The sequence below is a fragment of the Macrobrachium rosenbergii genome, chromosome 3, assembly GCF_040412425.1.
Source record: "Macrobrachium rosenbergii isolate ZJJX-2024 chromosome 3, ASM4041242v1, whole genome shotgun sequence".
NCBI lineage: Eukaryota > Metazoa > Arthropoda > Malacostraca > Decapoda > Palaemonidae > Macrobrachium > Macrobrachium rosenbergii.
This window is the reverse complement of record NC_089743.1, coordinates 2,145,001-2,169,648: the sequence shown is the minus strand read 5'-3', so window position 1 is coordinate 2,169,648 and position 24,648 is coordinate 2,145,001. Positions and strand designations below refer to the sequence as shown.

General features: G+C 37.9%; 1 protein-coding gene across 7 annotated transcripts in view; it reads left to right on the top strand.

Annotated features, from left to right (window-relative positions):
* Positions 1-24,648, top strand: part of LOC136851952 (threonine synthase-like 2) — an 81,510-nt gene that overhangs the window by 28,259 nt on the left and 28,603 nt on the right. For 4 of the 7 annotated variants that reach the window (XM_067126318.1, XM_067126329.1, XM_067126346.1 and 1 more), the window contains 4 exons: positions 4,077-4,235; positions 14,667-14,861; positions 15,098-15,250; positions 15,579-15,797. In XM_067126318.1, coding sequence (XP_066982419.1) covers positions 4,077-4,235; positions 14,667-14,861; positions 15,098-15,250; positions 15,579-15,797 — 726 coding nt within the window. Of the gene's footprint in view, positions 1-4,076; positions 4,236-13,289; positions 13,358-14,666; positions 14,862-15,097; positions 15,251-15,578; positions 15,798-24,648 lie in introns of those variants that run through there. The other 3 variants (XM_067126363.1, XM_067126354.1, XM_067126373.1) reach the window with 2 other exon arrangements.

Below are 24,648 nucleotides of genomic sequence, written 5' to 3'. Positions count from 1 at the left end.
TCTCCTCCATCCATCAAAAGGATTGGATGGCTACAGTAGACATGGAGGACGCACACTTTTCCACCCAGAATCCAAAAAGTACTTAGATTCGTGTTCCAGGGCAGGATCTACCAATTTTGAACCCTCTGTATCGGTCTTTCAATGGCCACACAGGTCTTCACCATGTTTCTCACCCCATTAGGGAAGTGGCTACATCTGATGGGCATCATTATATGTCTGTATCTCGACGACTAGCTCCTACGCTTCCGTCAAGAGCTCGTTGCACGGAGGACTTGCAGAAGACCCTGGATCTATCATCTACTTAAGGATGATGGTTGACTCAGATTTTTTTGGCTTTTCCATTACAGAGAAGAGTCAAGACCCTTGCAGTTCTTCCTAGAGGCCAACTGGTGCAGTGAGACGTTTCCAGGCTCATTTTTCTTCCCCATTACTCCTGAAATCAAGGACGACCTTCGGTGATGACTGGGAGAAGAGAAATTCTCAGTCAGGATGTTGTTATATCCTCTGAACCCAAGCCTAACTTTATTCTCAGATGCTTCAGATCTGGGATGGGAAGCTCATCTACAGCACTTGGAAGTTGCAAGGACGTGGTCACAAGAAGAAATATTGCTCCACACCAACTCAAAAGAACTGAAAGCGATACACTTGGCTCGTCAGCATTTTGCTTCAGTGACTCAGACAACATAAGGAACCTGGGAAGCAAGCACTCTTTCTCTCTTTGCAAAGCAGCCAAAAGGTTTTCTCATTTGGGCCCAGAATGACTGTACTGAGATCATCACCTGTTTCAGGGCAAGATTAGTGTTCTTGCCTATGAGTTTTTTGTGACATCTAAGAATCACCGTCTTCCCCTGTGTTGCGCGCCATTCCCAGACCCTCTGGCTGGGGCAACAGACACAATGCTCCAAGACTGGTCCAACCTGGACGTGTATGCCTTTCCTCTATTCAGTGTGGTGAGGGAAGTCATTGACAAGTTTCAGTCTCACAGCAACTCATTGATGACACTTGCGGCCCCGTTTTTGACCGCAGAGGGAATGGTTCACAGACTTTCTAAGCCTTCTAGTGGACTTCCCAAGAGTTCCTCAACAGCGTCGAAGTCTTCTCAAACAACCCCATTTCCTCTGCTATCATCAGGGTTTGTCCACTCTTGCTCTGACAGGCTTCAGACTGTCAGGGAACCTGTCAGAGCGAAGGCTATTGCCAACTGCAGGCAACATTCCTCATCCAACGTTTACGGAACTGGTGTCGAAGACACAGTATCCCGTCTTCTGAGACCACTTTAGCCCAAATAGCTGATTTTCTAATCATCCTGAGGTCTTCACGGGGACTAGCGACTTCATCCTTCTCTGATGAGTCCATGAAACTTTTACACTACTTACTGGGAGCATTGGTGCATCTTTTGAGTGATGGTTACACAAATTGTATTACACAAATTAGCTAGAGAAAAATATACCTAGTTAGAGCAACAGTTATGTCAAGCCCAATGAGAAAAATAATCATATGGCTCCTAATGGATTATCAGAACACAGAGATTTAATAATTGATAAGAAAAGGAGAAACTTAGATTGTAATAATAGCATGACTAGATGAAATGATTAAAGCAAAACGGATAAACTACATAGCTTAGGTGAACAATGAACTGCAATGTTTCAAATAAACATTGTGGATTTAGGATTCTGTGGGACCTTTTTGAAGGGGCATTTTACTGTTACTGAGGCTATGGTAAACAGTAGGACTGTCCTAGCAATTGGCAGTCTGTGAAATGATGTAAACAAGAACTCAAGTCTTTTACAACTTCTGTACTTTATTAACAGAAAATTAATGCACATTAGACAGTCCTGTTCCTTGTGACAGTACAACCCTACCTAGCCAATAAGCTAACTTAAGGCTTAGCACACATATATACATTGCAAAAATGTCACTCCAATCTTTTCCTTTTATTTAAATTTTGATGGCCATCAGATCTTCCCTAACTTATTAACTTAGTATCTTAATACTACGAATTTTTATTTAAATATCTTAATCAAATAGTACAAGCAAATCAGTCTTTCCTTAATCATAGTACTGTATACAGTATTACCCTAATAACACAATCAAATTTTCATTACAGTATTTTAGTAGGTACTCCAGGAGCCCCAATGGCCGAGTTGGTTAAGGCAGCATCATCAGATTTCTTAGAGGTCTGAAGCGCGGGTTCAAATCCACGGCCGACCCGTCAGAGAGGCGGACACTTTGCTATCCATGTAGACACCCCGGGATTATGTATGTAATCAACGGATGGGTTTGCTTAAAAGCAAAGCAAATGGGTGTTACAGACTATTACACATACAAACAAAGCCATTCCAACATCTTCTAAAAACATAACAGACACCTCACACGTCCTGACTGTTGACCTCACCACGTAACGACTCCTAGCTGCTGGGAGAAAGAGCACTGGTGAACTGGTACAATACATGTACACAATACCGGGGTCTCAGTGATGTCAGGCAGGGCAGCTGATCAGGACTACAAAGTCTACCCCAAAGCCAAATCAAAGTCCTTCAAAAGAAGGCATCACGGCGACCCCAAATAAAAATGGGAACAAGCTGGGAAGAAGAAGAAGTAGGTACTCCATAGAGTTAATTAAATTTTTAATTCTTATTTTTCAAAAGATAAATTTGCAGTCCCCTAACCTATATATAATGTTTGTCACAGCAGACACATAAGAACAAAGACAGTCTCAACAATACATCTTCCTCTGTCAGGAAAAAAGTTTCAGTAATACACAAGTTGGCCCCAAAGCAAGGTTCTCCAGGTCTAGACAGTCTGAAACAGGATTCACTCCAGTTTTCAACGGAGCATCTCAATTTACAGCTGAAAAAGCAGCCTATTTTGATGGCTCGGTGATTGGACGTTACTACTGCAATCAAACTGTTTTTCTTTAACACTTGCTCTAATCACATCACACAAATTTATTTAAAATAAAGTGAAAGTTCATTCTCAAAGACATTTATTTACTTCTAAAATAACTATTATTTTCTACAAAAATCTGCCATCTCCAGCAGTCCAAATTTGTACTTGTGAATGAAGCATCCCAACCATAGGTTCCTTTTGGACAATCTGCTGCTTCTCTCCACACTCATTATATGCAGTTTTCACATACAGGAAAAATAGGGCAGACTGAAATGAGAAAGGTTCATTATTAGTGAACGGTGGAGAACGACTCCAGCTGTTGCAACATCAACAGCAGCTGAAATAAAAAATATATATATATATTTAAGATACATGAAAATAAAAGATAAAATATATTTTATTCATAGTAACAAGTTGTTAGTATAATGCTATTACATGAACAATTTTATATAAAGAAGTCACCAACATGAACACTCACAGACTCTAGTGAAGGAAAGCTATTTATCATTAATATTCTCCAAGGAAAAAACCAGAAAGGCACATTAAAAATCAATGTGAAGATGAAAGAATGAAAGAAAAAGAAATGGGCATCAACGAGCGTTAAATATTCTGAAACTGGAAGTAGAAGTAATGGGTGTCCTTAGACTGAAGACACATGGGAATGACAAACTAGTATTGGCACTGGGATTCCCAGATGTGTGGCCAATGGGGAAGTGTTCTTTTTGCTCATCTGCATTTTACAGTGTGTCTCTTTGATTGGTGATTGTGCAGATTGGCTCATGTAACTGATTGGATTTGAGTTAAAAGTTATTCTAAGCCATACAACTGTAGGTAGTATTTAAACAACACAAACTAGATTTATATGCTAGAGTTAATAGGCACTTTGAAATAATTCTTCTGGTCACATGGCAGTGTCATCTGCAAAGAGTGGGTAACCAGTCATTCTGTGCTCACCAATACTGATTTTGTAATAAATTATGGTTTGGCAGTCATGAAATTTTTAGCAGTTTTAGAATATTCATCTAGGAACATGATACTAGTATCAATAGTTTGCATAAAAATTTGTCTTGAATGTATTGTTGCTTTTTCAATTATACTTTCATGACAAATTTTTATGCGAACTACTGATACTAATGTCATTTACCTGTTAAGTATTGCTATAATTTTTTTTTTTTTTTCATTTACAGGGTATGCTAAAGATGGTGGACTTTACATGCCAGAATTTTTTCCCAACATAAGCAATGAAGAACTGGAGCAGTGGTCTAAGTATTCATACCCAGAACTAGTTTTTGCAGTTGCTCGGAAATTCATTGATGAGGAGGAAATTTCATGTGCAGTTTTAAATGGTATGAGGCACTGTACAATACCTGTTATAAAGCTGTACACCATAATGTTCCAGATGCTTTCCTTGAATAGTGTAAGGTAACCAATAGGTACGCACCAGTCCAGTACATAAGCATAGGCATTTAAAAATGTTTGCACAGAATCTTTGTCTCAGATTGATCCTTAATCATTGGCATATATATATATATTATTCTGCAATCTTTGTCTCATATTGATATATATAATCATTATATATATATATATATATATATATATATATATATATATATATATATATATATATATATATATATATATATATATATATATATATATATATATATATATATACCAGTTTCTAAGTTCTGCTCCCTTTATTGGACAAATTACCTAAAGAAAAAAAGAAGTAAAAAAACACCATTTCCTGATGAAAAGCTAAGGGTTTCCAATGTGTATTTTTATATTTTGGTTATTTTACATTTTATATATTAGGTTTTTTGTTTGAAGGTTGATTTGGTGATGAGGGGCATAAGAAACAAGCATTAATACTGTTCTAAAATAAGAGATAAATGCGAGATAAGGGTGCTTATGCATTGGACATGGCCAAGATATGCAAGTTAAAATATGCCAGAGAGTCTTACATTAGAAAGAATATGAGTTTTTTTTTTGAGTACTATCCCAGACAACTTGACTGGTAACTTCTATTCTTACCTATTTTTCATTTTTTTTTTTTTGCAAAACATTAACTTCTATTCTTCTTTTCAGATAGAATCATACATTCTAATACAGTATGTCTAAAATGTCAACTATTTGTGCTGATGTTTTTACTTATTTATATATTACCTTCCATTGTTTCATTCTTTTCATATCTAATATATTTAGTCATTTTCACATACTACTGCCAGATAGGGGATGCATACATTTCCCTTTATATTTTACATTGAAAATAGAATTTTTTAAATACTTAACTTTTTCAAAATATTCTGCTTTTATTAAAGGTAAATAAAGGTTGGGGTTCATTTCCTTGGGAAATACAAGAGGATCTTGTCGTTCGTCATTTCCTATTTCCTAACAGTAACTTTTAGAGAGAGAGAGAGAGAGAGAGAGAGAGAGAGAGCATATGTCTAGCCTGACTCCAGGGCAGTCATTTGGAACTTGTAGTTCCTTGAATACCTGTCAAGAGGGAGGGCAGAGGGGTGGTGGGGGCAGGATGAATTAGTAGAATGGTTATGACTTATGAAAGAGGGGAGGGAGTCGATGCATCACACTGCATAATCAAAGGCTGTGATCATGATCTTGTCCTGAAAGAGGAATTGTGATGTATTGAACATCAGGTCTTAAGAGGATTATGGCACTAAAAAAATTGTATTTTTATATTTTATGCCTTTTTATTCGAATATAACTGATTAATTTTTCATTTTTACATATTTGACAAAAGTAATTTTTTTTTATTTTTAAGGGAAATATATTTACTGTAGGCTCTCTCGTATATATACTGTAAAAGCAAGAAGACTATTATTGTATAAAAATGTTGGCTATATTTTGTTGTAGGTATAAATGATTTTTAAGCTGCTTACATTTGTACATGGTTTTTCTTTTATTTTTATTTTAGAATATTTAAGTTTATGAATTCAAAATACATTATCACAGGAAGCACTTGATAATTCTTGTACGTCATGAAATTCACCAAATAACATTTACTACTGAGATTGCAAATATTTTATAATGGATTTCTAAATGGCATTGATTTGTAAATCGTGAAATTTATTTATTTATTTATTTATTTATTTATTTATTTATTTAGGAATTGTTTAAGCCATGACATCGAAAACGGCAAAATACATTGCGTAATTCCGATGTTTCATGAAATTAATTTAATAACATTTGTTATTAGGTTATTAAATACTACACATTGCTCATAACGCCGGTATTTTGAAATCTATATATACTAATTAATTTCATGTAGATACCAGTTGTATAAGTACTGTAGAGGTGATAATCCAAAGAATAGGATACCATAATACCATGTTTCGTTGAAAAAAAATTTTTAATGAAAACTTTTTCTTCATACTATATTCTTTATATTTTTTACATGCAAAAATGTTTACCTACAGTTACATTATTAAGTACAGTACATCTGTTTCATTATGTCTTCATTTTACTCATGCCAGAAAGTTGTTTTTTATGAAGGAAATTTAAAATCGACCACATGTTCTGTTTTTTATGACTTTTTTTCCATAAATGTCCCCTGGAAGTTATGATAATGCAGTCAAACCTCATTGAGACAGATGAGCAAGTAAAGCAATGAATGCTGTCTACATATCCAAAGGAGACTTGTGTAGCTTAATATCTTCAGAGTTATAAGTGAATGAGTACCTAATGGACAGAGGTGTGTGTATATTATGAGGGGGTGTCCAATGGCACCCCTTCATAATAGGTACACACCAAGTTTACAGGCCATTTTCTCAGCATGGTGTTGTGATATTTATAATCTCTTTACATCACATCACAACCATTTCATCATATAATGACTAAACATCACATTCTCCATGTTATTTATGGAACGGATACAATCTCGAAAGAAGAAATGACTTTTTGCATACCTATTGGATACCTTACCCTAATTACCTTGATTATTGTTACATTTATTCATGCAATGGAAGGCAATAGTATACATTAAAACAATTCGGTACAAACCTATTAATGTGCATTATTCAATGGAATATAAATCATTGCCTTTTTTTTAGGAGTGTTCGCTAGTTCAAGCTGAAATGGTCATTGAGGCCTGTAAACAAAGTGGTTAATTGGTGGCAGGTAGGTAGGTGTGTGGGGGCTGGGTCATAGCCTGTGCTGGGAGTGGATGTCTTGACTGCCTGCTGAAGTGTTTTGATGAGTCCAGTATGTTTACATTTGCTTGTGGCTGAGTTGTATAGTGAATGTTGCTAACAAGTGTTGAAGAGCGATGATGTGTCAGATATGAGCATGTGTTTGGCTGCTTTATACATGTATACTATTTACCCTCACACATTTTGTTTTTGTACAGGGAGGACTTGCAACCCAGAATCTCCATGCAAGGATTGTGCTGGCTGATCTCCCTGCAATAGAAGAGATTTGACAAGAAACACAGGACGGTTAAGGACTGTTTGCTGGTGTCCTTGGAGAAGGATTACTTCCCCATTAACATTACTGAATCTTTTCGAAATCTTTTTGCCAGACTGCCCAGTCTCCTCCCTGTCCATCCTGCTGATCCTCATCTGGTTCAGTCCAAGGGGGTTATGCAGGTTCACCGCAGTCTTTGCCTCATTCCAAGGAAAGAGCGAGGTTCACCTCAGTACCAATCAGTTTCTGAGTGCAAGTACTGACTCCAGTCCAAGATTCCTAGAGAGCTGGGATATTACTGCATCCCTTCTCTTCAAGACCAGATTGGACCACAGGTTTACCTCCAGACGGCAGCAGCCTCCTGAAGGAGCCTTCCCCGTCAGGAGTGCAGGAGTGTGACCTCTGATGAGGAGGACATGCAAGCTATTGTGAAGGACCAAAGGTCCAGCCAGGAAACTGCCTGGGATGCACCATGGCTGTCAACTTTAGCACCATTGCCTCCAAATGAGAGAGAGATAACGCAGGGAAGTTCCTTTTATTTATTACACATCTGACTCAATATTAGAACCACTCATAGACAAGCAAATCAAATATATGACTTAAGGCCCTCTTCAGGTGAGGAATTTACATAACAACAAGGATCAGAAGAATGACGAATTACTGGACAGGTAATAACAAGGGCCTGCTAAATAATGAATCCTACACAAGATAAATATTCTAAGCTGACGATATCTTCTTAACAGGGAAGATCGCAGTTGAAGGGGGGACTGCACATGGATTGGCTGAGAGGTTCCACAGTCGAGGCCTATCTGCAAATATGCAGCACGGTAACTTGCAATAATAATAAGACTCACAAAGGGAAATGAGGAGTGCACAGATAGTGCCCAATAACTCAGTTAAACACTAATGTGTATTTTACATTAACACTGAATGTTCCCACACAAATTACTGAGGTGATCGCACAATGGAAAAAATGAAGGGAATACTAGGTAGAGAATAACAGGTCGTGACTGGCTAAACCCTCAATTCCGGCACATTACCTTAGTCCAGATGGCGATGTCCTCATTCAGTATTGCGCTGGCGATGGAGGAAGGAATTATAATCCCACTATCAAAATATACAGTTGAGGCCCCGGGGTCAACACGTGGGCAGAGCTTGGACGTCTGTCTCGAGTAGGTCCTGAGTAATCTCTTTGGGGGAACTGAGGGAACTGAGAGAGACTCCTGTTGCAGAGTCTATTTATAACCTCCAGGTGGCACAGAGGTCAATTTTCTTCATGGTTCCCTGGATGTTGACCGCATGGGTTCCATGTGGCGCTAGTCAGCTCATGTGGGTTCAGAAGGAGGGAGGGGGTCAACTTTCTCTTTTGGAGCTTCTCCCCCTAGTCTGGCTGGACGCAGGGGTACCTGGAATTTTAGGCCCAAGCACTCACTCTGAGCAGAAAGAGAGAGTTAGGCTTGACCATTTAGGGAATGAGAGAGATTTTATGAAGGGACGAATTGAGACCTCTGTTCTAGTACTAAATGAGGGGCAATAATGTTTATTTTTTCTCAATTAGTTGGCAAATGCAAAACGGGTGAGGTTGCAAGAAAACGGCCCCAGTCGTTGCACCTCCCCAGCCAAGTTAGCATTCACACCCTAGATCGGGTGTGAATTATTACCAGCGAGCAAACTCACTTAAATACTTTACTTTACTTCTCTCTCATTTCCCTTTGGTGCCTTATAATTTAACATAAACATTGTGACATTTATGTTAACGGCAGAATAAATATTTGCTGCTAGAAATTATGTATTTTTATCTTTAAGTTCCTATTACGTTAAGGCAGCGTTAATCAGGAATATTTTTTTCCACAACGAAATGGTATAGTTAAAACAATGAAGTAACAATAGGCAAATGCTAGAGATACTTCATGCACTCTCAATGATAACCCATTACAAATTTGCACACATGCAGTTAGCCTGCCTTGAAGAGGCTTTACAGTAAGGTAAGCGTGGTCTATGAGGTGTTTCCACGATACTGAAGCAATGGCTCAGTGCCATTTGGGCACTATAAAATACAAGGTCACGAGTCTGAGACTCGAGATTTATTACAGAGATTCACAAAGAGAATAGATGGCAGATTCAGAGTAGCCAATGATTGTAAATTAAAGATAACTTTTAAATATGCCAAAATTACATTCCTTATCCTATGGAAGACAGCTAGGATCGTTTCTTAGCCCAAGAAGGCTGCAAGGGTAGCCAGAGGGCGTGACTCCTCTAGAAGGATCGGTTGCTTACATCTGCGATAATGGCACTGTGCCAAGTTGGTACTCATATAATAATAACTAATGGTGATAGCATATCGTATTTTAGATGCATCAGGCTGCGGTAGGCATGAAAGGGAAGTCGTGGGACTTATACAGTTGGCATATCTGTCAATGGAACTCTGCATGGGCAGAAGGGATTAACATAAAATGGGGGCCTTGGTAAGGCATAAAATAAATGTGAGTAATAATCAAAGGTAAGGAAGGGAAATGTTAAAGGAAGAATAAGAGATAGAGTTATAAAGAAAATGGAATAGTGAAGGACCCTGACATCCTCTTCTGGATAGAAGGTGCCAAAGTCTTAGTAGGATAAAGGGATGTCACTGTGCCATTTTGGCACGGGTGGCTCTCCCTTTAAGTTACCTGGAATTACCCACGCCATGGTATTTCCTCCATGGACCTTTCTTAATGTGATGGTTTGTCTCAATCGGGGAATCGGTGGAACTGAGCCCGGGGAGGGTATTTGAGTGCCACCTGTGTCAGGTGTGAGGGTCTTAGCTAATTCCTCCCGACTGACAGCCGGTGACCCTACATAAAGTGTACTTTGGCACTGCAACAGCTAAAGGAACCTACCTAACTGCTAAGAGGGTTCTAAATTGGCTAATTTACAGGCCTAACCTATCTCAGGGTATAGACACTTCTGCTAACTGTCTCTGACGACAGGAGAAACCTACGCCTAGGCAAGTGCACATAGTAAATACCTAACCTAACCTACTATCCTATGACTCTGGCACTGAACGAGCTGGCACTAACGAATGGCACGCACTGAACTATGATCGGCACAATGCTTTACGAGTAATACGCAACAAATGGACACATAAATAACCTGAAGGGTAATTCACAATGTACAATTAACTACTGTATCAGTTTGAGTCTGGAGTGGGTTGGAAGGAAGGTTAGTTAGGAAAGGGTTAGTGGTACAAAGGCCTATGTGGTTAATGGTTAATACTACTGGATCAGAGGTCACACAGGCTACCTCCTCTGGGCAGGTGCCAGGATCACTCTTAGATGGAGGCGGCACTGTGCCAACAGGCACGAGTGCCAAGAAGAAGTTATGGCTCTGATTTGCTAAGTGGATTTCTTCCGCCCCTTCTTCTTCTTCGGGGGCCTCCAGGGTCTGGCTAGGCCATTCCTAGGGGGCGATAAGGGTACCAACTCTGAGAATGGCCAGGAGTGCTGTCAGGAGCAGGATCAGGGGCAGCCTCAGGGGCTACGGGCTGGTCTCCTACTTCGGCTGCTGCAACAACCGTCGTGGGAAGGGAATCAGCGTCTGCATCCTTGCCGGACAGTTCCTGGTCGACCAAAAAAGAGGTAAGGTCCAGGCCTGCCAGAGGGTCATCCTTGGCAGGCGGAAGAGCGTGGGAAGAAGCGTCAGGGGTTGGAGGCTCGCACTGCGCGATGTTCAGGGTTGTGAGGGTTGGTGGATCTCCTGTAGAAGGATCCGGGTCAGGTTCTGGATCCGGCACTGGCACTAACTCAGGGCCAGTCACGGGAAGCACGCTTGACAGGGAGCTTCCAGGCGAGACAGGTGGAGCTTGGCACTGACTGGTGCTCGCAAGTGGCACTGGCAGCGAATTGGTGTCAGACAAAGCTGAAGGGGGACCCAGGGGAGCAAGACCCATAGGTGTCCTTGGCGTGATTTGGGACAGCGATTCCTGTCTCGATGAGAGGAGAGAAGCTCTTGGTTCTGTGGAAGTGACTGCTGTGGCTAGCTTGCTGGGGCACTTTGACCATCTTTCAGAGTGCCCTCTTACGTTGCAGGTCCTGCAGCGGTAATTGGCGAGATCCCTTTGTGATGAGGGAGTAATTCTTTGGTGGCCGTCTGGTCGCAATATCTGCGGACTAGGCCTGGAACACATTCTTGGGGTATCGCGTGATGTCGCTCTTGGGCAAATGGAAGGTTCGGCTGACAGTGGCACAGCTGTCACAAAGGTTGTGTCCCGATCAGAAGAGGTTGCTGCGGACGCGCTGGCGGAAGCAGTCAGACAACAGAGTGGTGTTGGGGTGGGACTTCCCCAGAGGATGTCTCGTCCAAGCCTGCCAGAGAAGCCACTGAGATGGACTGTGTCCAGACCCTCTCAGGGTGAGTTCTCTCCGGTGGCTCAGCTGAGAAGGCTGTGGCACTTATCATGTTGACGTGCCTGGGAGCAACCACATGTTTTGGGCATGCAGGATACCTGGAGGAAGAGTGTCCTGAAGCTCCACAGTTTCAGCAGGGCCCCTGGGATAGGTTGATCTCCCGACAGTGACGGTGTGCTGGAAAGATGGTGTTGGAATTAGGAGGAGAGGAAGACTGGCGGTTATTGGTAGGCTGCCGAGAGTTGTTGCCTTGTTAGGTATTGTCCCTGTAGTGGCACTCTGCTTCAGTATGGCCATGCTTCTTACAGATGGTGCATGGAGGTTTGTTAGGCGGTCCATTCCTTGGGCGATTGAAGCCCGAGAGGTGCCCAGGTGGCACTGTTTTGCGTTGCAAGGTGCTGTGGTAGGGGTTGTACGTCTCCCAGGCATCAGCTAAGCAGCAGGCTTCCTTGAGGGTGGCTGGCTGCTTATCACTAAGATACACAGCCAGAGGCCCGGGCGCACACTGGAAGAGGTCCTCCAGCATGGTCTGGTTGAACAAATCCTCAAAGGTGTCGCACCACATAGACTCGAACCAGCGGGTCCCAGCTTGGGTCTTGTGACAGGCGTGTTCTGTGCTCACTACACACCAAGTTAACAACACATCTCCGCAATTCTAGTTCACAGCAGTTTCTCCCCGAGAGACTCGGTGTTCCTCTCGTTATATGTCATGGGAAATCGCGCATATGCACGTACATACATTTCCGGTGCATCGGTTCAATAAACGAACGAACACACATTGTTGCTATGCTCTTAAAACACATTCGTCAGACATTCCTCGTCACCAGAACCATCGCCTCTGCAGCGAACGTTCCCTGCCAGATCATCATCTGACTTTTCCAAAGGTCACCTTCGTGATTGTTACACACACACATCTATATAGATGTATAATATACATATATACTATATATCTTTCTATCAGTCACTCTCCCTTTCTTTCTATCTGTCCACCTCTCACATTCTACTAGTATCCTTTGGCATAAAGAGAGAGAGAGAGAGAGAGAGAGAGAGAGAGAGAGAGAGAGAGAGAGAGAGAGAGACTGTTTGCCCAGGTGCTACCCTTCACGCAGTCAATATGTCAGAATGTCAAGATCATTGACAGCTATGCCTATATCCATCCCCTTCAGTGGGAGACTTTGTGACAGTAAAATTTTGGGAAAAGCAAAAAATTGTGCTAAAATCTTACCTATTTACTATATTTTCATTATTGAATTGATATTTTGCTGTTTTTACATTAATATTAATATTTGAAAATTATTAAATAATTTTTTATTAAAAAAAATGTATTTAGTTACAAAACAAGAAAGTCCATTAATTTTTCAGTTAATATTGCTCGACAATATATATATACATACAGTATATATATATATATATATATATATATATATATATATATATATATATATATATATATATATATATATATATATACACTTATATATATACACATATGTACCACTCATTACATTTTAAGACACGTAGAATAGCTATGCATCACTTTTATGTGATGATATCTTAAGCCTTGAGTGTAATAATGTATTTTGTTTATCATGACAGAGGTCTTAATGGGGACATTATGCCAGCTACTTCTATTGTTCAGTTTGAATGCCGTGGATGTGAATATGGTAAGGTTAGCATGGGGTTTTATGTTAGCCTAGCAAAGGCTAAGCATAGGTTTATTCCCTTACCCTCACTTCTCAGTTCTCCACAGCTCCTTGGACCTATTAGTGCAGATGAAAGGGGAACTATTGCAATAGTGATATCCCAACTTCCACAAAGGTACAGCAGAAGTGACCATAAGCCGTACAAAAAGAATGGAATATTACTAATATGTCAAATACATTATGGATATGGTATAATGAAAGTATTGTATCACTGGTATGAATACTGAAGTCACTGTTGGCTAAGTGACTATATCAAATCAAATGCTCGGATCATTGTACTGAGTGCTGAATAGTATACCATACATTAAACAAGGACCTTATCCAGACGTTAAAAGATTACAGTATTTGTAAAAGTGAAGAAATTAGATGTTGAGTATTCTTGGCGGGTGAGAAAAGGGGATAGATGCCCTTAGAAGAGGAGGCCTCACTCTTGCAACTTTGGCTTGCCTCGTTTTAGTGACTTGACAACGACTGTCTCAGCTTGGCATTAGGACTGTAGTACAGATAAATTCTATAATTAATATAGATGTCTTGTGGTTGTAAGGCCTAAGAAAGGTTGCACATTTTTTAACTATATACCCTATAATCAGTGTACTTATTGAGAAGTTACAAATAGTACACTCAGCTAGTTTTTATTAATAATCTCTGGATTTTGTGCAGCTTATTTTGTAGGTCACTTATGTGCAGTAGTAATTTTTCGTACTGCTGACGACTGGTAGATACACTGCCCCCTTTTTAATAACATTTTAAGACAAGGACATGTCAGTATATAATCTACCTGTAATTAACAACAAATACAATTATGTACAATCAGCTGTTAAACTAAACCAGTAATTAAGTAAATTAGTTCAATGCTAACAGATTTGGCAAGAGAAGGAGTGTAATTTAATGTGACCTAAAACTATGGCACCTATAGTTTTGCATTAAAAATGCAAGAGTTTATGAAAGGATTGTTATGAAGTTCAGTAATACGCATGTCATTTGCTGCATTGTAGAACCAGGCCATATAACGTCTGTATGTAGTATAGAGCATTTCCTGAGTACAAAATTACAGGTAGCCATATAAAGTAAAAATGTATAAATATGTATTAATCTTAAATTATGATTGTTTTTAGCCTGGATTTATGAGTGAATGTTTGTCAATAAGGATATCATGAATGTATAAGTTGTCAGTCTTCAAAAACCAGGTAATGAAGTAATTATAATAAATATTGCACAGAATACCAATACACTGCAAATCTACCCTAATGAATAAATGTTTTCTCGCCAGATATCATCATCAGTTGCCTGAAACGGTTTCGGATTCCCGAAGTGGTTCGAATAGAAAAGCTGAAAGGGGGACTCAATATCATAGAACTCTTTCATGGTACCACGCTTGCTTTCAAAGATTTAGCTCTGTCTGTTGTTGGTGGATTAATTGATCACTACTTAAGCAAAAGGAACAAACACATAATCATTCTTATTGGTAAGATGACCAGTGCTTTCATTTTCAAGCAAATATAAAAAGACACTGAAAGTTAGGTCAACAGTGAGTGTTTGAGACTTTGGAAGGAAATAATTAATAAGTTTTCTACCAAATGTGAAACATTCTCTTGAAATATAATTTTTTCTTAAAAATGTTATTGCTGTCTCAGCTTATTGTCGGTATTAATTTAAGTAATTTCTTTGACATCAACTGTTGATCTCCTGGTCCTACCTCAGGCACTTCAGGTGATACTGGAAGTGCAGCTATTGAAGGAGTTAGAGGTCGGAAAGGAATAGACATCGTTGTTTTATTACCTGATGGGCGCTGCAGTGTGATCCAGGAACTACAAATGACAACTGTCATAGAAGATAATGTGCACATTTATAAAGGTCATTTGAATGAAGACTTCTTTGAATGCTTTTAAAATTGTCCTCATAATTGATGATTGACGTTTCTTACTGGATAAGAGCATAATTACACTTCAGATCATACAGAGTGAATAGATATGTAGATAATGTCATGACTCCTATTTAGATGATATCTGCTAAGAGAGAACACCTTTATTCTTGTAAGTTGCTCTTTAGTATGAAAGTTTTCTCTTTACCATGTACTGAAAAGGTATTTTTTTTACATTAGTCACTTTAATTTGGGAAAATTACTTGGTAAATATATACCATATCCAAAGTAATTGTAGTAATTTTCTTCTGTGATTGACAGTGGAAGGAACTTCAGATGACTTAGACGAGCCAATCAAACAATGCTTTGGAGACCAAAAACTAGTATCCAAGCATAATCTGATTTCCATAAATTCAATTAACTGGGGGCGCATCATGCTTCAAGTGGCTCATTTCTTCTTCAGTTACTACCAGCTCTGTTCAGATGTAGGGGCCCCTGTAGAGATTGTTGTCCCCACTGGAGCGGCAGGCAATATTACTGGTGTGTATGATTATTTTTCTTTTAACCGCATTTCTTAGCAGTGCTGAGCCTTAATCAACACAATCCATAGACTTGCTAAAAATGTTTGTGTGTAATTTTTTTTTAAACAAGTGTTTTCCTATTATTAACCTTTTTTGTTTGTTGCACTGAATTCCACCTTCCACAGTAAAAGAAAAAGAGATCAGCTACCTCCAGTAGGTTAGTGCTTGTGCTTAACACTTTTTGGGTAGTCTGACTGAGTTACAAAAGAGTCTTGGGGATGGGAAGTAGGCACTTATGGATAATGTAATGAGATTATACACTTTCACTACAAACCTATGGCCTTAGCATAGCTTGAGGGGGCTGGGGTGTTGAGCTGCTGATACCTCAGCAAGGTGAAAAGGACTTGAAGAGACTAAGGAAGTTGCTAAAAAAGAGAAGAGTAAGGAACCTGAAAATCCCAAATAGAACAAGGAATCAAGAGCTTGACTGGGACGCAGTTAGAAGATTAGAGAAACATTATGTGACTGTCCAGATAGCATGCACACTAGCCTGTTTGTAAGATTGTAACATTGGGTGACCTTGGTTATACCTAGCAGGGAGCCCATTGACAGTGGAGGCCTAAGGAGTAGAGAAGAGCCATCCCATTTAACATCTTTTAGGCAAGAAAAAGGAGTCTGGAGCTTCATGTGCTGGCCAAAATTCAAGATAATGTCAAAACTCCTGTAGAAGTATAGATGATATAGTAATTGAACCTTGTCTCATATATGACTAACTTGATCAGTTCCACCTCCGAAGCACAGTTGATGACCTGCCTGAGTCAAAGGCTGGAAGGAAATCTGTTAATTTCCAAGGTGATCAGTGGAGAGGAAAAGACTAGAAAAAACTCTTGAAGGTCTGGGCAGTGTAAAGAAAAAACTTATCAGGGAAGAATGGGCTCTGATTTAATCTAAATCTTTTTAGTTTAATTCTCATATTTTAGCAGCTAATTTAGTTGCATTGACATCATCGGGTCTTAATTTAATCTCAACTGTTTTAGCAGAAATTCCCCTCTCTGAGATTACCTGATAGAAGATCTCGAAATGTAAATGCTGTGCATCTAAAATTTCTTATTAAGCCTTCAAAAAAGCCTGAGGCTTAAAGGACCCTTGTATGAGGAGAGTCCTGAGTGCATGAAAAAAAATTGGTTGTTCGGGCTGGTTGCACGAAAAGTCCTTAGAAGAATCGCCCCACAATTGCCATGGTACTAAGAAGTGCTAACCTGGAAGGAATTGAGGTAGGTTGATATTTGCTCTTTTCAGTCATTCATTGCCATGCACCAGGGTGTATGCCCCTGACGGGAGAAATTTGCAAATTGTTAAATTTGAAAAAAATTACATCCATGGAAAGAGGATGGCATGCCTGTGTGCATGGTTTAAAAAGATAGAAGAAGAAAAATTAACCAATTCAGCAAGCTGAACATGAAAGTATTAAAGACAAAATTTGTGGGCTCAATAAAAACCCATCGATTTACAGTTACCTAACTCGACAGTCGGCAGTTCCTCAGGCACACTTCAAAATAAAAAGGATGCTGAAGGAAACAAAAGTGGAGAAGAGAAGTCTTCAGAAACAACATGAAATTTTAATACAAGAATTCAAAGTGAAGAAAGCGCTAAGGAAAAATGAGATAGAGTTACGCAAAAAATAGAGGGATTGAAAAATGAGGATTTAATGGTGCAGTTGTCTGGGACTTCGGGAAAAAATCGATGGCTGGATGTATGCATTTAAGAACAAAAAATGAAAAGTAATTGAAAATGTGCAGGGTATAAAGAAAGAATTTAGCATTTTTATGGGGACATATTTAAAGAAATGGAATCAAGCTCAGTAGAGGAAAAAACTTCCAAAGAAATTAATAGAATGATATTAGCATGGAAAACCAGTAGAGAAGTCAAAATGGGTTGATAGTGAAGTCAGGTATAAATGAAAGTAATTAAAAGCTTAAAAAGTAAGAAAATGAGAGATAATTAGTCAATGGGTAATAGCAGACGGAAATTAAAAATATGGGATATGGAAGAACGCATGGAAATATTAATAAATTATATAGATGAACAAGTAGCAATCCTGAAGAGTAGAAATAAATGGAAACCTTATCAGTAAACAAATAAGTATGGATAATTAAAGAGGAATTATCATGCAAAATCTGTGAAAAACTAAGACTGAAAAATTAAGAAAGGAATGGGCAAATAAGCATCAGTGTGGTGGGATCAAAGGGAGATTTACATCAGATCATTCAATTACCCTTAATTCTGTAATTGATTGTAACAAATACTTGGAGCCCATATGGACATGGAATTTGGAGATTCTCTCAAGTTCCTTGACAAACTTAGCCTGACAGACTGCACCAAAGAACTGGGAAAATGGTGGGGTGGAAGGAGTCATCATTGATTTGTTGTGAAACGAATAGGAAATGAAGAACAGTAGTAGAGAAAAACTGAAGGAATTGAAGACAGGACAAGGAAAAGTCAATCAGGGCGCAAAGTTTGGACCAAAACTGTGCTCAACCAAGAACATGAACACAATCAGCCATAAAAGTCTCACACTTAGAGATGTGGAAACTAAAATAGCATATATATTATATGAAACAAACATTCAAACAACTTTTTTCCCAACTTGCCTGGCAAAAATTCCGCAGGTTGGTAGCTGACCAAAGTAAAACCGTCTTTTTCTCTTGCATTCTCCCTCTCTCTCTTAAACCCTAATGCAGTTCTACAGTACACCTAAACGAGTATGTTTTAAATCAAACCTGGGATACAAAAATAGACTTTTATTTCGCAAATCCAACATGAGATTGATTAAATAAAACAAACTGAGCTAATAGCAGGTTATTAAACTCCCCACCTACAATGTCACTAAAACAAAAGTGATAATAAAAGAGAAACCAAACTCTTTCCCCCACATTGATACTAAGTGTCCCGTACTAACACTGAAGTCCATTAGTCAGACAAAAAAAAAAACAGATGTCTAAAACAGTCACCCCCGACCATTGTCCACACTATTTGCTCACCTGTGCGTGGTTTATCCCAGTAACATCTATCAATCAAGAAACATTCTTATTAGTTTAAATATGAGACAGTTCGGGATATTTCCCATAACACAATTAAAATCCAAATAAAGAAAATGCACAGATAAGAAAAATCACAAGCCTTACGAAATAATAACACACACAGCAAGGCATTGAATTTTCATCAACTCTCTTAAGCTCACCTTTCCAACAGTTAATAGTGAGCTTGTCTTTCAGCGTCTGTGATAATCAACTCTAACAACAACAATGCTCTATGTTTCACCAAAGATCACTCCCACTTGAACAAATGGACTTACATCACCACGGTGACACTCCTACAAATCCGGTTCTATAACCAGGTAAAGCTTCTGGAAATTTCTGTGCTGACTTTACTTGCGTTCAACATGTTGAATGGAACCAAGGGCCTTTGAGAAGATTGACAATGCTGAATTTGGACCGGAAATGCCCAGTCGTGTTCTGACTGTGCTGAATCCAAAAAACACCCAAGCATCCACTTCTTGCCCTGTTTGACCTCTGCACAACAGTGGTGTACCTATGTTTTGCCCTAACAGCAGAAGGGAGGGAATTGAAGTGGCAATAGGCAGCTGCCATTGCATAGAATCTTGAACAAAATTATCTTCAGTATAAAACCAGAGATATCATGGATACTACTTATAGGAAACAGAATAGAGGAGAAACAAATGAAAAGTCGAGTAAGAAATGATGAAATACAGGGTGAAGAGTACAAATGCCTGTGGGAATGGTACGTTGAGAAAGCTGACCATAAAATCTAGTATAAAGAATAAGAAAGAAAAAGTGGAATTCATTGCCCATGAAATTACAAAATATGGAAACATGAAAGAAGAAATGTCCATAGAAATTAAAATGAAAATATTTGAAACTGTGTTAGTTGCTACTATCTATACTAATATAGATTCTTGGGGAAGAATAAAGGAATGGGATATAGAGGAACTAAAGGGAACACTTCAGAGTCATGAAAGGAATGCTGGAAAACCAACCGTATTTGGGGCTAATAGCTGCAGCAGTATATGACCTATAAAAACAGTGCAATATAGAAAATATTGCTGTTTTGCAATATCATAAAAACCCATAAATACTGATGGGGAGGAAGTTTGATTAATATATATAGGTTTTATAGTGGTAAAGTAGAAGAAATGAAACTACAAAGCAAAAACTCAAAACCCAATAAAAAAGAAATAGGATTTCCAAGGAAATTGAAAAAAATAAAAGAGGTAAGGGGATGACTTTGCTTAGGTTCAGTGATTAGAGGGGTAAAAAGAGATATGTAGATGAATCAGGTACAAGAGAGTTTAGTAATAGTGATGAAGTCTAGACTAAAAATACTGGTACTAAACTATAACTTCAGAGGAAAAAATGAAGACATGAGCTGTGAAAATATGTTGAGAAAGTGCAAAAGAACGGATGTATTCCTGTTTTCTGTAATCAAACAGTTTGATATTTGTTGTAAAAAGGTCCCATAAGAAAACGTTGTAATAAGCCATTATATGTTGGCCAGTACACATTAGCCCTCATCTCACTTGAAAATGAGAAGTATTATAAAGGCATTATTTATAAGGGATCAAAAGGTGTTTAGATTAAACTTGTCTGGGTTTTATAAAGGCGTTCTGTCCAGATTTGCTCTCATCTAGGTTTCTTGCTTGCTGTACTTGATAGGAAATAGATAAGAGGATTGACTGATGGTTTATTTAGTAATGTTATTTAGTGGTTGGGCTGGTTGAATTACCTTTGTCACTGCAAGAATAGGCATCAAGTTAACGGCGCTTATGGTGCATTAACTTGATGCAGCATCAGGTTACAGCGCCAAACATCAAGTTATGGTGCAGTAACTTGATGCAGCATCAAGTTACTGCTCCAAACATCAAGTTATGGTGCCGTAAGCGTCGATAACGATGAAAAACCGTAAGTCGGTGACACACTGTACTTTAATTAAAGAGAACTCCATCCAGTTAATGCAGTACCCAAAATCTCAAACTTTTCATGGCCATACTTAACAGATCTTTTATATTCTGCTATCTCTCTGATAGAAAATGTCTAGTGTATCCCACATAGACTCTTTCACAAACTCCCTGTGGACCTTTGCAAATGCTGGATTCAGTTTTTTTTATTTTGATAGACATTAATAAGAGCACTTCATATGGTTCTTGGATACGAAAAACAAAGGGATTTCAGGTTTGATGTTCTTACTCATGTTCATAATGCCCTCTATTTAATGGCTTTTTCTGTAATGTATTAATGGAGTAGAGTAGATGTGTAAGTTGTTTATGGATATTGTATATTGCCTAGTGAAATTGCATAAGCTATTCCCGTGCAGTAAGTAGGAATTAGGGAAAGTAAAATGTAAGTAAAATTTCAGGCAAGCCTTGGATACTGACATCACCATTGTTTGGAAGAAAAATAGTCTTTACCAATACTAACTTTATACGGTAGCCGCGAGTGTATGAACACTGTTGCGTTATACTGTAAGTGAAGCAGAGAAAATTGACTCTGTCCGACGTCAAATAATTGGTTCATGTAAATTCCGTCGTTATGCTCATTCTTTCTTTGTTGGGACTAGGTGGGTGATGAAAGGGGTTTGATGTAATTCATTTGTTGCAGAAACAATCCAGTTATTCAATCATAGTTCCGACTGGCGACCAAATCCAGTTAAGTAATTGTCTGTCTTTTAGGGGTAAGTTTTAGCTTCAGTTGACAGTTTATGTGTGTCTTTGGCAGAGCAGGGCTACATAAATTACAGTAATTAATTAAAAAACTCATTAGCCAAAGCCCACATACAACAATATATATAGATATAAAAAAAGTTAAGTATACCTTAGTTTAACCAGACCACTGAGCTGATTAACAGCTCTCTAAGGGCTGGCCCGAAGGATTAGATTTAATTTATGTGGCTAAGAACCAATTGGTTACCTAGCAACGGGACCTACAGCTTATTGTGGAATCCGAACCACATTACAATGAGAAATGAATTTCTGTCCCCAGAAGTAAATTTTCTAATTCTTCATTGGCCAGTTGGAGAATCAAATGCGGGCCCAGCAGAGTGCTAGCCGAGAATGATACCAACCCGTCCAATGAGGAACTACATATACAGATATAGATATACAGTAGATATATATCAATATATGTATATAGATATACTGTAATATATATATATATATATATATATATATATATATATATATATATATATATATATATATATATATATATATATATATATATATATATATATATATATATATACGAGGGTAAGTCAAAAAGTTCCAGGAAAAATTGTTGAATGATGTATTTACACAGGAATGAAACAACCCAAATACTTAGTAAACAATTATCTGTGATGTAGTGATCCATATAGACTTGTTACCTCAGTCATCCTCTTGCTACCGTGGTGTTAACATCTGCTTCAGAAAAGTAACCTCTTGAACCCATGGAAAATAAAAATTTTTGAGATGAGAGCTAACATCAAGTTCCTGACCAAGCTTGATTGGAAACCAGGAAAAATTATTGAAGCTTTGCAACAAGTTTATGGAGATTCTTCTCCATCTAAATCAGTTGTTTATGATTGGATAAAGCGATTTAAGGATGGTCAGGAGGACCTCAAAGACAACCCAAGAGAGGGAAGACCATCGACTGCAAAAATGAAAGAATTGTGGCTTTGGTGCAGAATCTAGTGGATGAAGATCGTCGGATTACTATCGATATGATAGCTAATGAAACTGGGATCTCCCATGGTTCCGCATTTTCAATTTTAAATGAAAATCTTGGTTTGAGTAAACTTTCAGCACGTTGGGTCCCAAAAACGTTGGTTGAAGACCAACTGCATCAAAGAGCTGAACTTTCTCTTGCAGTTTTAACGAAGATTGAATCAAATGAATCAGAGTTTTTGACCGGATTGTTACTGGAGATGAAACTTGGATCCATCAATATGACCCAGAAAGTAAAATTCAATCAAAGCAATGGTTACCAAGAGGTTCAGCTGCACCAGTGAAGTTCAAAGTGGCGAGATCTGCCCAGAAGGTTATGGCAACAGTGTTTTGGGACTCCAAAGGAGTGATTTTGATTGATTTCCTTGAAGGACAAAAACAATCACCGGGAACTACTACAAAGGTGTTTTGCAAAAACTGAAGACTGCATTGGCTAAAAACGTCGAGGAAAGTTGCACACGCAGAATTTTGTTCCATCATGATAATGCTCAGCACATTCATCAAGGGTTGCAAAGAGAAGTCTTACGGAAATTTATGTGGGAAACTCTTCCACATCCTCCTTATAGTCCTGATCTTGCTCCTTCAGATTTTTTTCCTGTTCCCAAAACTCAAGGAACACTTAAGAGGAGTCCGGTTTGAATCTTTGGATGCTGCTAAACATGCAGTTTCAACATGGTTTAATAGGAAGGCCCCAAATTTCTACAAAGAAGGGCTGCAGAGGTGGAAACAGCGCCTTGAAAAGTGTATAGAGTTAGATGGTAGATATGTAGAAAAATTATGTTTGAATTTCCTTAAATAAAGAGTATATTGAATTTTTCCTGGAACTTTTGACTTACCCTCAGTATATATATATATATATATATATATATATATATATATATATATATATATATATATATATATATATATATATATATATATATATAGATGAAATAGATATTTACATATATATAGATATATATATAGGCTATATATATTATTTATATATACTGTGTGTGTATATATATATATATATATATATATATATATATATATATATATATATATATATATATATATATATATATATATATATATATATATATATATATATATATATATATATATATATATATATATATATATATATATATATATATATATATATCTTCTTCTTCTTCTTCTTTTAACGTGCTTTTATTCCCATTTTTGTATGGGTAAGCACGATGCCTTCTTTGAAGGACTTTTGATTTGGCTTTGGGAGTAGACATATATATATATATATATATATATATATATATATATATATATATATATATATATATATATATATATATATATATATATATTATATATATATATATAGATAATCATCAATAAGGGGTAGAGGACACACACAGATGTACAAGCTGTCTTTATTCCAACGTTTAAGTAATTATCCATTTAATTACATCATCAGGGCTGTTAAAGCGAAACATAAAATTCCTTGTAAAATTGTAAAAACTGAAAATTAAGAATTTAACAAGGTAAAAATTATTCTTACCAAATTTAAGAAGTATATACAACATAAGAATTAAGGGAATGAACACAGTTTAGAAAATCTTTACATTTGACTGAAAAGTAATAGAAATTCGGTAAACTAAAAATGAACATAGCAGCGAACAGAGTAATAGAACAAAAGGTTAAACGACCTACCTAGAGGAGTGACAGCGTTAAACTAAACGTAAACATAAATGGAAACAACACAAGTCAAGACAAATACAGAGGGGAGGAGGAAGTATGAGTGTTTAAGGACGGAACAAGTTGTTTAATCAAAAGTGATTCTAAAATAAGAAGATCTCGGTGGTTGGCGGTATGGCCGAAAATGGAGAGGTCCCTATTATCGATATACGTTCTACAAATTTTGGAGTGATTTCTGATATTGGAATGTTCTGGGTTTGAAATTCTGCTGCCAGTACGGAAGCTTACACTACGATGAGAATCAATACACACCTTAAGGAGTCTACTTGTGGATCCCACATAGGTCCCTGTTTGACATTCAGGGCAAGTATATTTATAAACAACACCAGAGGACATATAAGGTGATAATCACTCTTTAGTTTTAAAGAGTGAT